We start from the raw sequence: 14,093 nt of genomic DNA, 5'->3' as shown, positions 1-14,093 counted from the left end.
GCTCCCTAAAGGATTGGTGTAAGAGCTTGCTTTTGTTTTGCCTCACTTGGAGTGTTTCCAAGTTTGGAACAACTCCTGAGGGGCATGTGTTGAAAAAACTTAAAGACACAAGTACTGGCTATAAGAGTCTGAGGCAAGGGACAACAGTTAAAATAAACAATAAACAGATGGAAAAGCATGGGAAGGAAGAGGCTATGAAAGGAAATACTTGGGGGAATAAGAACTTTAAAATGTTCTTGTATACACTAGAGAAATAAGAAAGCCATGCACATGCGCAGGGCTGGACAATTATGCAGAAAATGCCTGAGAAGAGCTTAAGGTCTCAGATCTCACTAGCTTTCAGGCCTCTTGCAAGCTAGAAGTGAAGACAACAGCCTGGCTAGTTGAAAGAGTGCCCCAACACACAGAGCCAGTCTTCAAGGACTTAGAGAATACTTATCTTTCTTTCTTTTTTTTTTTTTTTTTTTTTTTTTTTTGAGACGGAGTTTCGCTCTTGTAGCCCAGGCTGGAGTACAATGGCACGATCTCGGCTCACTGAACCTCCGCCTCCCGGGTTCAAGCGATTCTCCTGCCTCAGCCTCCAGAGTAGCTGGGATTACAGGCTTGCGCCACCATGCCTAGCTAATTTTTGTATTTTTAGTAGAGACAGGGTTTCACCATGTTGACCAGGCTAGCCTCGAACTCCTGACCTCAGGTGATCCACCTGCCTCAGCCTCCCAAAGTGCTGGGATTACAGGCATGAGCCACCGCACCCAGCTACTTTTCTTTCTTTCTTAGGCTCCACGTGTTTAAGGAAACTGTCAGAGTACTAGGTGACCACTAAGCTATCAGAACACTGACTCCGGTGGCTACAAATGATAAAAATACAGACTTTACAAAAATATTTAAGAAAAGTTACTAAAAAAGCAAATAACAAACGACAACACACAACTGCTATCAACTAACCCCATGGGGTGGGGAGGCAAGTGTGTTTAGAAATCTAATTTCCAGAGTTGATACGGTATGATATCAAAACATCTAATTTTTATTTTTATTTATTTATTTATTTATGTATTGAGATGGAGTCTTGCTCTGTCACCAGGCTGGAGTGCAGTGGCGTGGTCTCGGGTCACTGCAACCTCTGCCTCCCGGGTTCAAGTCATTCTCCTTCCTCAGCCTCCCGAGCAGCTGGGACTACAGGCGCCTGCCACCATACCCAGCTAATTTTTGTATTTTTAGTAGAGACGGGTTTCACCATGTTGGCCAGGATGGTCTTGATCTCCTGACCTCGTAATTCGCCCACCTCGGCCTCCCAAAGTGCTGGGATTACAGGCGTGAGCCACTGCACCCGGCCCAAAACATTTAATTTTTAATGATAAACAAAACATAAGACATGCAAAGAAAACAAGAAGGTATGGCCTACTCACAGGGAAAAGAGAAATTCATAGAAACTGTGCAGAAGGAAGCCAGGCATTGGGCTTACTAGAAAAGAGTTATGTCAACTCTCTTAAATATGCTCAAAGTGTTACCATAAATGAAATACAAAGAACTAAAGGAAACCAAGAGAATAATATCTCACCAAGTAGAGAACATCAATAAAGAGAGAGAAATTATTTTTTAAAAAAACAAATAGAATTTTTGGAACTGAAAAGTACAGAAACTGAAATGAAAAAAAAAAGATCACTGGAAGTTTCCAACAGCAGATTAGAACAGTTAGAAAAAAGTCAGTGAATGTGAAGCTAGAGCAATTGAAACACATGAATATAAACATGCAAGAAGCTCAACAAACTCCATGTAAGATAAACACGAAGAAATCTACAATGAGAAAGCTTATAATCCTGCTGTCATAAGACAAAGACAAAGCAAGAATCTTGAAAGCATCATAAGAGAAAGGGCTTAATTATATACAAGGACTCCTCAATAAGATTAGCAGCTAGTTTTTCTTCAGAAACCATGGAAGCCAAAAGGCAGTGGGATAACATATTTAAAGTTCTAAAGCAAACAAACTTGTCAATAATTCCATATCCCCCAAGACTAACTTTCAGAAATGAAGGAGAAATTAAGACATTCCTAGATAGAAAAAAACTTACAGATTCCACCAATAGTAGACCTCCCATAACAGAAATGCAAAACGGAGTCTCTCAGGATGAAATGAAAAGACGCTAGATAGTAACTCAAAACCATATGAAGAAATAAGGAACAAAGAAAAGGGTAGCTACATAGATACATAAAAAAGCCAGAAGAATTATATTTTTGGTTTATAATTCCCTTTCCCTCCCATATGATTTTAAAAACAAATGAATGAAACAATAATTATAAGTCTGCATTGATAGGTACACAATGTTTAATGATGTAGTTTGTAAAAATAACACAAAAGGGATTAGAGCTTTAAAGGAGCAGGTTTTATGTACTATATAAACTACTTTGTAGTTTAATAAAAATTGATTACTCTAAAATTAAGATATTAATTGTATTCTGCAGGATAACCATAAAGAAAAAAATTAGTATATAGAGAAAAAGAAATAGAAAGGAATAAAAATGGTGCACTAGAAAAGATCAATTAATCACAAAAGAAGGTAGGAATTATGGAATTGAGAAAAAAGCTATAAGACATACAGAAAATACATAGCAAAATAGCAGGAATTAAGTCCCTCTTTACGAGTAATTACTTTAAATGGATTAAACTCCAAGGCAAAGATTGGCAGAATGGATTTTTTAGAACATCCAACTCTAGCTGTCTGAAAGAGTTGGCTTTAGATCCAATTCACAAATGGTTAATAGTAATAGCATGAAAAAAATATTTCATGTAAAAAGTAACCAAAAGAAAATTGGTCTGACTGTACTGATACCAGACAAAATATACCTTAAGACAATAATTGTTTCAAGAGACAAAGATGGACATTATATAAGGTCAGTCTGTCAAGATGTACTAATTAAACATACATATTTATTTTACAAGAGTCCCCAAATACATGAGGCAAAAACTGAACAGAACTAAAGGAAAAAATAGAGTTCTAAAAAGTAAGTTGGTGACTTCAATACCCCCACTTTATTTATTTATGTATTTATGTATTTATTTATTTATTTAGAGACAGAGTCTCTCACTCTGTCACCCAGGCTGGAGTGTAGTGGCACCATCTTGGCTGCAATCTCCGCCTCCTGGGTTCAAGCGATACCTATGTCTCAGCCTCCCGAGTAGCTGGGATTACAAGCGTGCACCAACGTGCCCAGCTAATTTGTTTATTTTTAGCAGAGAAGGGGTTTCACCATTTTGGCCATGCTGGTCTTGAACTCTTGGCCTCGAGTGGTCTGCCCGCCTCAGCCTCCCAAAGTGCTAGGATTACAGGCGTGAGCCACGTTACCCAGCCCAATACCCCACCTTAAATAATGAATGAAACAACTAAACTGAAGATCATTAAGGAATTAGAGAATGTGAACAAAGTTATGAGTCAACTAGACCTAAAAGATATAAAAATATGTCTTACCTTGAAAGGTAAGATTCCATCACCTACCATGTAGACCATGCTGTACCAGGAGAAGGGAACTGGCTTTTGTGACATCCTGGCCTGTGCTTAACTCTCTTTTTGACTTATCATGGTTGATTTCAAGGATGGCCTATGGACATAGGTGTACTGACACACAGCAGTGCCTTGCAGAGGCTCTGGGAAGCAAAGCACGAGGTCTTCCAGGTATTTTGTGAAAGAGAAAAATGACCTCTAACCTTCCCTTCAAATATCATCTAAAGAACGCTCACAGAAAGCCTTGACTAGATGAGTTAGGCTCCTTAGGTAGTCCCTTCAGCCTTCACAAAGTGTGAATTCCATTCTCTGTGGCCTGATTGGCAGAGACATTCCCTGCCTCTGATTTAGGGTGAAAAGCAAACAGTTGGACCTTGGGGATCAAACCATGTAAGTTTGCTAACACTAGGTAAGAGAAATGGCAAAGTCAAGGCCATTTTACTTCTAACATGTGATAACCTTGAACCAAACGTCTAAACATGTATGTATTCTAGAAAGCCAATATGCACATTGTAATGTATCTGTAAATTAAAAAAATTCAAACAAAACAACTAACAGTGTCTACTTCTCTAAAGCTGAGTTTTTGAGAGCACATTTTCCAGTTTTACTTTTATTTATAATGAAGGCTTGACACATTGACAAATAAGGCTTAGTACTGATAACATTCTGAGTAATACCATGTTTTTATCTAAAAATAAACAGCACGGTTTACATGCTGGGATGATTAAATGTCTTGCTCTTACTAGTCAAGAAAATTAAAAACTTCTAACAAATTATTATTTAACACAAAATCCAATTAGCTGAAGTATGTTTAGTGACATTTTAAGTAGCCTTTCTATATAAAACCTGAGAAAAATGATAGAAGGAAAAATATTAAATTAGAAGGAAATTTCACATAAAGGGTGTTATTTGATGTCTATAACAAAAAAAATTCCTGCACATGTACATTCCCTCTACCCCCCCAATAAAATGCAAATAGAAGAACGAGCTAAATGCAATTGAGAAAAACAGTAATTGAATTTTGATTGAGTTTATGTGATAGAGAATATGCCTCATTAACTTCTGCTATAATTGTTCAATTTTTCATTTTTTTGCTAAATGTTTATATCATCCTTAGGATTTGAGCACTAGTTGATTCATTGTTATTTTTGAACAATAAAGAAATGTTATGAGAGTTAGCAATAAAGTACTATTAGTTACTCCACACCATTGGAAATTTCCCATTACCTAATATTGTGTGAAATATTCAAGGCACTAAATACTACCTATAGTTTGATGAGGATGGAATTGAAGGGAGTAATTAATGTGATTCTGTGTGTATGTTGAACACTGTTGTGCAAATAAGGGAGTATATTAATAAGCCTCTATCGCTTTAGTTAAATAGTATCACCTCTCATGAACAATCATAGAACCCATTTATAATATTTGAATGCATGTAGCCATCAAGCTGCTGATGGTGGTTGCTTCATGAAAATGGGATTTACGATGAAGTGTTTTTGCTTGTCCTTCATAGATTTGAATATTCTAAGAGATTTCTCAAAAAGCTGATATTCATAATTTGAGAAGCAATCAAGAACAAACGTGTACTGAAAAAGTTGGTGCAAAATCCTTATTGACCACAGATGGAATTCAGTAATTTATATTTCTTCGAAACATAGAAAAACGGAATATTGAGATCTGGTGGGGGGCCGGCGGCAGTCTGGGAGCGGCGCGCCATGTACACCATCATCAACGGGCCCAGCAAGCTGGTCGCGCAGCGCCGCACAGGTCTCACGCAGCAGCAGGTGAAGGGCCAGCTCCAGGAGCTCCTGAAAAGCCGGCAGCCCGCGCCGCCGACCTTGCAGCCCCAGCGGGCGCAGCCCTTCGCGCAGCCGCTGGGACCCTGGCCCCTGTCGAGCCCAGGGCCAAGGCTTGTGTTCAATCGTGTGAATGGCCGGCGGGACCCCTCCAAGTCCCCATCCCTCCAGGGGACCCAGGAGACCTACACACTGGCCCACAAGGAGAATGTCCGCTTTGTGTCCGAAGCCTGGCAGCAGGTGCGGCAGCAGCTGGATGGTGGCCCAGCCAGTGAGGGCGGGCCAAGGCCTGTGCAGTACGTGGAGAGGATCCCCAATCCCCGGCTGCAGAACTTCGTGCCCATTGACTTGGACGAGTGGTGGGCGCAGCACTTCCTGGCTAGAATCACCAGCTGTTCCTAGCGGCTGCTGGGAGGGAGCGCTGCTATGGTCTACCTACCGCCAGGAGAGGAGCATGGCGTCCTGCCCATCCACTGTTGCGCCTGGCTGGGTGCCGGCCACACCTGAAGTGCCAGCATTTGGACTTTTGCACCTGTTGTTCCCTTGGCCCAGCTGTCCCAAGCTGCTATGGCCAGGGGCCAAACCCGTCTGACCTCAGTCCTGCTCACTGTGCCCGGGGACCAGAGACCAGCCCCTGGGGATGTCGGAGAGGAGCTCCAGGCTAATAAAGTCGAGAAACTGCCAAAAAAAAAAAAAGAAAAGAAAAGAAAGAAAGAAAGAGAAAGGGAATACTGATAATGGATCCGCATTTTGAAATTACTTGTTTCTTGGTGGTGGCATTAACTGTGACCTACCTGCTTTTCTTTAAACAGGGCTACTGTATCTGAAAATATTGTAAATAAGCAGATCTAATTTCGAGAAATGCCAAAAATAGGAAGGCACTCTTAAAAACAACCTGGCATCCCACAAAATATTTAAGAATAATCTTTAAGAATATTTAACAAGTTTGCAAATGTTTAAGCTACAATAAATGTAGAGAACATATTTGAACACTGGACATACACATACATGGGAACTTTAAATAGAGAAGTTCTTATATGACCAATAGAAGACGTGAATGTGTGATAAAACCATTTTAAAAGTCATTTCCTATTGGGATTGAGAGACCACTTATTTATGGTATTTATACACCTATGTGTGCACACATGTTTACTAACCATAGTAATGATTAGTCATGGTAGTGATTAGTCATGGTAATCATTTCAGTTACCATGATCTGTGCCTATATCCGTATGTATGTGTGTATGTACTTATTTATACAAAACAAGATGTTAAGGAGAATTTGTACATGCATTTAATGCAAGCAAATACTTTCCCTTCAAAACTTTGTCAGAACACACATCTGGTCTGATCCAAACCACAATGTACAGATTAATCCAATTTTAATATAGATTTATTTTTTGTGTGAACAAAATATAGTAGGCGTATGTATCTATACATTGAAAAGTATGGAAGAAAATAACCCAAAATGTTATCAGTTGTCTTAACAGATTTTATGATGGTGTTATTCTTCTTGATGTACACGATTATTTTTGAACTATGTGGCAAACATCATTCTTTTTTAATTTTTTTTTTTTAGAGACTAAGGTGTCACTATGTTCTTCAAGCTGCTCTGCTCCTGGGCCCAAGCTATTCTCCTGCCTCAGCCTTCCAAGAAGCTGAAACTACAAGAACATGAGACTTTACCTGGCTTGCAAACACCATTGCTAATAAGAAGATATTGTAAGACTGATACCTAAGAGATAAGAGGTAACACACACACACATGCATGCAGGCACACACACACACACACACTCAAGTCACAAGAAGAAGCTGAAAAATATTTAATGGCATAGGAACATGTGGAAATATAAATTATTCACTGTTAAACAGAGGACAATTTTTAAAACTGTGTAACTATCTTTTTTTTTTTTTTTTTTTGAGACAGAATCTCACTCATTCTGTCGCCCAGGCTGGAGTGCAGTGGCGTGATCTCAGCTCACTGCAACCTCCACCTCCCGGGTTCAAGCGATTCTCCTGCCTCAGCCTCCTGAGTAGCTGGGACTACAGGTATGGGCCACCACACCTGGCTCATCTTTGTATTTTTAGCAGAGACAGGGTTTCACCATGTTGGCCGGGCTGGTCTCAAACTCCTGATCTCAAGTAATCCACCGGCCTCGGCCTCCCAAAGTGTTGGGATTACAGGCGTGAGCCACTGCGTCTGCCCCAAAACTGTGTAACTTCTAATGGGAGTTTATACAGATGTAAGTATATGTATCATGCCCTGTGGAACAATGTATTACATACAATGATGTGCGCTGTCTTGGCCTTCTCTTCCTACTTCTACCAAACACTTTCTGACAATTCATCACATAAACTGAGAAAATGGAGGAGGACTCCCTGGTTGTCTGGGGAGGGGAATAGGTCAAAGATCACCTAGACTTGTGAATTGGTGGCTCATGATGATCTCCAGGCTTCTGACCATTTATTATCGCTTTTCTTCTCTGATCCGTCTAATTTCCTGCCTGAGACAGACATTTTGATACCATGTGAAAGTACTGAGCCAACCCACACAGACTAAGTCTGGAAAACATTTAATTTCTTGAAAGAACAAGATTCCTGATGAGGATGGGTGGTTTAGGCTTTGACTTGATTTCACATGGAAAAGAAAAGCAAAAGTACAGGAATTTCCACAGGTTGCCCCAAACTGTGCAAAATGCAAGGCAGCCATGTTTCCTGGCGCATTTGTCTCTAGGTGGAGTTTTTTCAGACAGGAAGGGCGGGAGAAGACTGCGCCAAGACAGGGCGTCCTTGAAAAATCTGAAGCACTACTGCCACCGTGAGGAAATCATTTAAAGACAGAATAGGCCATTACAGCGTCCTTCCCAGGAAGCCTCGCTGTGGGGGAAAGTCTGGTCTGTGAGGAGGTGGAAGAGGATTGGGCTCCAGACTAGGTCTTGTTGCCTTCTCCTCTAAGGCCTGAAGAGAGACCTGGAATTTGGCGGTATCTTGGTGTAGGACCTGGAGAGTGAGGGGCTTGGAGTGAAGCAGCAGCTGCCAGGAGGTCCTGGTACAGGAAGTCGTGGGTCGGGGCCTCAGTTCCTCCTGGTGTGGGCAGGACAGCAGAAACCCTCTCAAAGACACATGTAGGCTCTTATGGGCATCTCTTTGCTGTTCCTGCCCCTTGGAGCAAGAGTCAGAAGGTTTCCACGAGCTGTCATCTTGCTATGGATCTTTGGGTCTCTGGTAGCATCAGTATCGCGCACAATTAACAGGGTTATTCCAAGGGAAGTTTACAGGATTTGCTATCAGAACCTTCACACTCCAGGTTCTATAGCAAGATACCGCTAATGTCCAGGTCTCTTTTAAAGCCTTAGAGGTGTAGGCGAGGCCTCCCAGCATAGAGGCCAAGCCTCTTCCACCTCTTACCAGACCAGACCTGTCCCAACAGGTAGCCCTCACTAGAACTCTGTAATGGCGTAGGGTTTCGTTAAACGACATCCTCACGATGGCAGTAGTGCTCCAGATATGCCAAGTAGTCTTGTATTGGAGCCCTCTGCTCCCGCCCTTCCTGTATGAAAAAACGCCACGCATCGACAAAGGCGCCACCAAACATGGCTGCCTTGCATTTAGCCCAGTTTGGGGCCAGCTGGTCTTACCGCTGCACTTTTGCTTTTGTTTTCCACTTGAAATCAAACAAGGCCCGCCTTCATTAAGAATCTTGTGCTTTCAGAAATTAAATATCCTCCTGTCCAAGACTTTGAGGGTATGATTTATTTCACAGAGTTACGGGGCCAGTACATTTCATGGTATAAAATTATCTTTTTCAGGGGATGAAGGCACAAGGAGAAAATTACTTGAAACTTGGAGATCTTCTCTGGCAAGCAATTTACAAATTCTGGTGTTCTTTGATCTGGCTCCCCGCCCAGACAACCAGGGAGTTCTTCATGTTCTAGCCTCATGTGTTGCACTATAGGCAGTAATTTGGCATCAGCCATAGAGGAGGGATCCGATAGTTGTCATTGCTGCCCGCCACATATACTCCACATGGAATGATACTCATAATGCATATGTTCAATTCCTGTCGAGGTTACACAGAGTTACATCTCATGGTCGCATCATTTAACACCAAAATAACAACATTCCCATGTGTTACATATACTTCAAGTATTTCCTGAGACTTTACACGGTGCCTACGTGGGGAATGGATGAGTGCGTTATGTTTTCTCCCTTGGAGCAAGAGTTAGAAGGCTTTCAGGCAGTGTCACTCTGCTGTGAGGCATGAGTCATTTGTTGCAGCAATGTGAGAACACCAAGGACAGACCAATTCCAGGTGGGATGTAGCAGGAGCAAGTAAGTTTTCTGAGGGTCTGAAGGGTACCCAATTGTCTGGAGACTAGAAGGGCATAAAGAGAAATTCAACCACTGAGCTAATCAAGGAAGAGTTACATCTTCTTCTAGTGGACTGTTGTACATAAACACATAAACCAAAAACAGTGAAAGGGATTGAAAATCAATCTACATTTTAATAGTATTTGTTGGAGATGGCATTACCCGTGATCTCACTTCACGTTATCATGTATGACTATTGTGGCAGGTATGTTTTCAAGAAGCATGATTGTTTCTACAAATTCAAAAACAGGTGGCGAAAGTGACATCAATGAAAATTATGCATTAGGGAACTTCTGTAGTCCCTCTCTCTGGAAAGGCAACTCAAAACAATCAAGAATCTATAATTAGAAGATCATTTTCTCAACACGATATATGGGGCATTTATAAAAAATCTACAGGTAGTATTATACTCAAGAGTGAAAGACTGAAAGCTTTCCTCCTAAGATCATGAACAAGGCAAGAATGCACACTTTTGCCCTTTTCTTGAACAGTACACTTAAAATTCTAGTCAGGGTCATCAGACAATGAAGATATATAAAAGGCATCCAAGTTGAAAAGAAAAAAAATGGAAATTATCTCTCTTCATAAAGATGATGATCTTATAAAAATGCTTTAAAATGCAGAAAAACCATATTAGAGCTAATGAACAATATTCAGCAAGCCCCGCAGGATAGAACATTAAATCGTAAAAATCAGTTATAGTTGTATACACTAGCAATGAACAATCTGAAAATTGAATTAAGAAAGCAATTCCATTTATAATAGCATCAAAATAAATCATATTTTAAGGAGAATATTTCACTAAACAGATGAAAGACTTGTACATTGAAAAATCACAAAATATTGGAGAAGAACTTAAAGATTACCTGGATTTTTAAAAAGGACATCCTGTGGGTAATGAGTTAGAAGACTAAATATTTATAATATGGCAATACTAGCCATAGAGATCTATAGATTTAATGTAATCCTAATTATTATTCCCATGAGCATTTGTTTTTGGGAAAAAGAAAGAGCAAATTCTAAAGATCCTATTAAATTGCAAGAGATCTGAGTAACCAAACTTTGAGTAAGAAAAACCAAGGTGGAAGACACACTTCTAGATTTCAAAATTTACTAGAAAATCTAGAGTAATCAAAGCAGGCTGATGATCAAATAAGAATACACACAGTGATTAATGGAAGAGATGAAGAATCTGAAAATAAACCCAGACATTGTGGTCAATTCACTTTTCACAAAGTTATCAAGTTCATTTAATGAGACATGAATAGACTCCTTAAGAAATAGTGCTTAGACAACTGGTTATCCACATGCAAAAGGATGAAGTTAGACCTCTACCTCACATCATGTGCAAAAATTAACTCAAAATGTATCAAATGTCTAAAGGTAAGAGCTAAAGCTATAAAACCTTCAGGGAAACTATAGGAATAAGTCTTCAAAACTTTAGATTTGGCAATGATTTTTTAGCTATACCGCCAAAAGCACCAATAACAAAAGAAAAAATAAATTGGACTTCCCTGGAATTAAAAAATTTTGCATCAAAGTGCACAATTCAGAACTTGAAAAGCCAACTTACAGAGTGGGAGGAAATATTTCCAAATCAATTATCTAAAAACTGCTAATATCCAATACATATAAAGGACTCTTAAAAACAACAAAAGACAACCCAATTTTTAAAAAATAGGCCAAGGGAGAGTGACATCACCAAAATGGTAGAGTGGAAGCAATCTGACTTTACCCCAAAGAAAACTAAAAATAGCTGTCTAGTGCCAAGATTGTCACAAGCAATATTGCAGAACTGAAAATTGAGACTATGACGATCTGTGGGTCCACAAGAAAGTGAATACATATGAGCAGCTGGAAAGATTAATAGACCTCTCTCTGTGATTCCCCAACTCAAAGCTGCTAGGCACCATGTAGAAAATTCCCCCTGGACTCACGGTTTCCTCTGTAAAATGTGAGATCCAGGCAGGCAGCTAGCTTCTCTCCCATTTTGGTGTCCTTTGCAGGAATGCTGTTCTTGCCTCACTCCCTAGAAAGCATCCTGACTGCCTGTAGGAAGAAAAATCTCTGAGGGCAGCTAGAGACAAAAAGTGGAGTCGAACCTAGCAACCCCAGTGCATTAAATTTGGGGACTCGTCTTTTACTGAGACAAAGAAGACCTCAAATCAGAGAGGGCATCAGCAGCAACATGAAAGTGAACAGGAATGAAAAAAGAACCGGAAAGGCTATACTCTGGCCCAGCGTGGTGGCTCATGCCTGTAATCCCAGTGCTTTGGGAGGCCAAGGCAGGCGGATGACCTGAGGTCAGGAGTTCAAGACTAGCCTGGCCAACATGGTGAAACCCTGTCTCTACTAAAAATACAAAAATTACCTGGGCGTGGTGGCACATGCCTGTAATCCCAGCTACTTGGGAGGCTGAGGCAGGAGAATCCCTTGAATCCAGGAGGCAGAGATTGCAGTGAGCCGAGATCATGCCATTGCACTCCAGCCTGAGCCACAGAGCGAGACTCCATCTCAAAAAAAAAAAAAAGAAAGAGAAAGAAAGAAAGAGAGAGAGAGAAAGAAAGAAAGAGAGAGAGAGAGAGAGAAAGGCCATACTTAGATACAATAGATTAAAAGTCAAAAACTGTAAAGAGAGGCAAAGAAGGTCACTGTATAACAATGAAAATGCCAATACAGCAAGAGGATATAACAATTGTATATATGTATGTACCCAACACTGGAACACAGAAATATATAAGGCAAACATTTGAAGATCTAAACAGAGTGATAGAATGGCGTACAACAACACTGGGAGACTTCAGTACTCCACTTTCAGTAATGGACAGCTTATCTAGACAAAGAAACATTGAAATTAAACTGTGCTCTAGACCAAATGAATTTAACTGACCTTTACAAAATATTTCATCCAATTGCTATAGAATATACATTCTTGTCATCAGCATATGGAACATTCTCCAGTATAGAGCATATGTTAGGCCACAGAACAAGGCTAAACAAATTTAAGAAAAGACCCGAAAATATGAAATTACTAGAATAAGAGCCTGGGGAAATGCTTTAAGACATTGTTCTGGGGAAAGATTTTTTGTATAAGATCTGAAAAGCACTGGCAATCAAAGTGAAAATAGACAAATGAGAGTAAATCAAGCTAGAAAGCTTCTGCACAGCAAAGAAAACAACAAAGTGAGGAGACAACCTACAGAAAGAGAGAATATCTTAGCAAACTATTGATCTAACAATGGAATAACAAATCACAATGTAAAACAAACTCAGCTCAATAACCAAAAACCAAATTATCTGATTTGCAAATGGGCAAATGATCTGAATAGACATTTCTGAAAGAAAGACACAAATGGCCAACAGATATATGAAAATACGTTAAACATCACTAACCGTCAGGGAAACGCAAATCAAAACCACATGAGATACCATATTACCCCAGTTCGAATGGCTCTTACTAAAAAGACAGAGAATAACAGTTGCTGGCTAGGAAGCAAAGAGGAATGCTTGTATACTGTTGCTGTAAATGCATATTAATACAGCCACTATGGGACATAGGATGGAGTTTCCCCAAAAAGCTAAAAATAGAGTTACCATATGATGCAGCAATCCCACTGCTGAGTATATATTCAAAAGAAAGGAAATCAGTACAGCAAAGAGATATATGCATTGCCATGTTTATTGCATCATTATTCACAACAGCAAAGATATAGAATCAACCTAAGTGTTCATTGACGGACGAATGGATTAAGAAAATGTGACATACATACAAAAAGGAAGATTATTGAGCCAGAAAAAGGAATAAAATCCTGTCATCTGCAGCAACATGAATGGAACTGTAGGACACTACGTTAAGTGAAATAAGCCAGATGCAGAAAGACAAATTATCACATGTCCTTACTCATGTGCAGGAGCTGAAAGAATCCATCCCATGGAACTATAGAGTAGAATGGTGGATACCAGAAGTTAGGAAGGGAGGGGAATGAAGAGAGGTTGGTTAATGGCTACAAAAATACAGTTGGACAGAAGGAGTAAGTTCTAGTGTTCAATAGCATACTTAGGGTGACCATAGTTAGCAATAATTTAATGCTTATTTCCAAATACCTAAAATAACATTTGAAATGTTTCCAACACAAACAAATAATAAATGCATTAGGTGATGAGTATCCCAGTTATCCTTTTTTGGTTATCACACATTTTATGGATGCATGAAAATATATGTACTACATAAATATGTACAATTATATGCAAATTTTAAAAATAGGCAAAGGTCTTAAATATACAATTCTCCAAAGAAGATATACAAATAGCCAACAGTTCTATGAAAGATGCTTCCATTATTAGTCTTTTCAGAAACGTAAATCAAAACCACCTGATAGTACCAATTAACACCCACTAGAATGGGAATTACTTAAAAAGAACAAATATC

General features: G+C 39.7%; 1 protein-coding gene and 1 long non-coding RNA gene across 7 annotated transcripts in view; both read left to right on the top strand.

Moving 5' to 3' along the window:
* The window catches only part of LOC101153527 (uncharacterized), a 137,233-nt gene that overhangs the window by 29,293 nt on the left and 93,847 nt on the right, over positions 1-14,093 (top strand). For all 6 annotated transcript variants that reach the window (XR_010132572.1, XR_010132573.1, XR_010132571.1 and 3 more), the window contains one exon: positions 6,873-7,042. This is a non-coding gene — a long non-coding RNA (uncharacterized lncRNA). The remainder of the gene's footprint in view (positions 1-6,872; positions 7,043-14,093) is intronic.
* LOC109024695 (MAPK regulated corepressor interacting protein 2) lies at positions 4,987-6,298 on the top strand. The gene has a single exon (XM_019019050.4). It carries the CDS (start codon positions 5,213-5,215, stop codon positions 5,693-5,695), a length of 483 nt encoding a protein of 160 aa, XP_018874595.1. The 5' UTR covers positions 4,987-5,212; the 3' UTR covers positions 5,696-6,298.

This window comes from Gorilla gorilla, chromosome X (assembly GCF_029281585.2).
Source record: "Gorilla gorilla gorilla isolate KB3781 chromosome X, NHGRI_mGorGor1-v2.1_pri, whole genome shotgun sequence".
In the NCBI taxonomy this organism is placed as follows: Eukaryota; Metazoa; Chordata; class Mammalia; order Primates; family Hominidae; genus Gorilla; species Gorilla gorilla.
Note: the sequence above shows the minus strand (reverse complement) of the source record. Positions and strands in the feature narration are given on the sequence as shown.

Excerpts from the sequence above, each read along its gene's own strand:
- LOC109024695 (XM_019019050.4), top strand. The coding sequence starts at position 5,213 with ATGTACACCATCATCAACGGGCCCAGCAAGCTGGTCGCGCAGCGCCGC.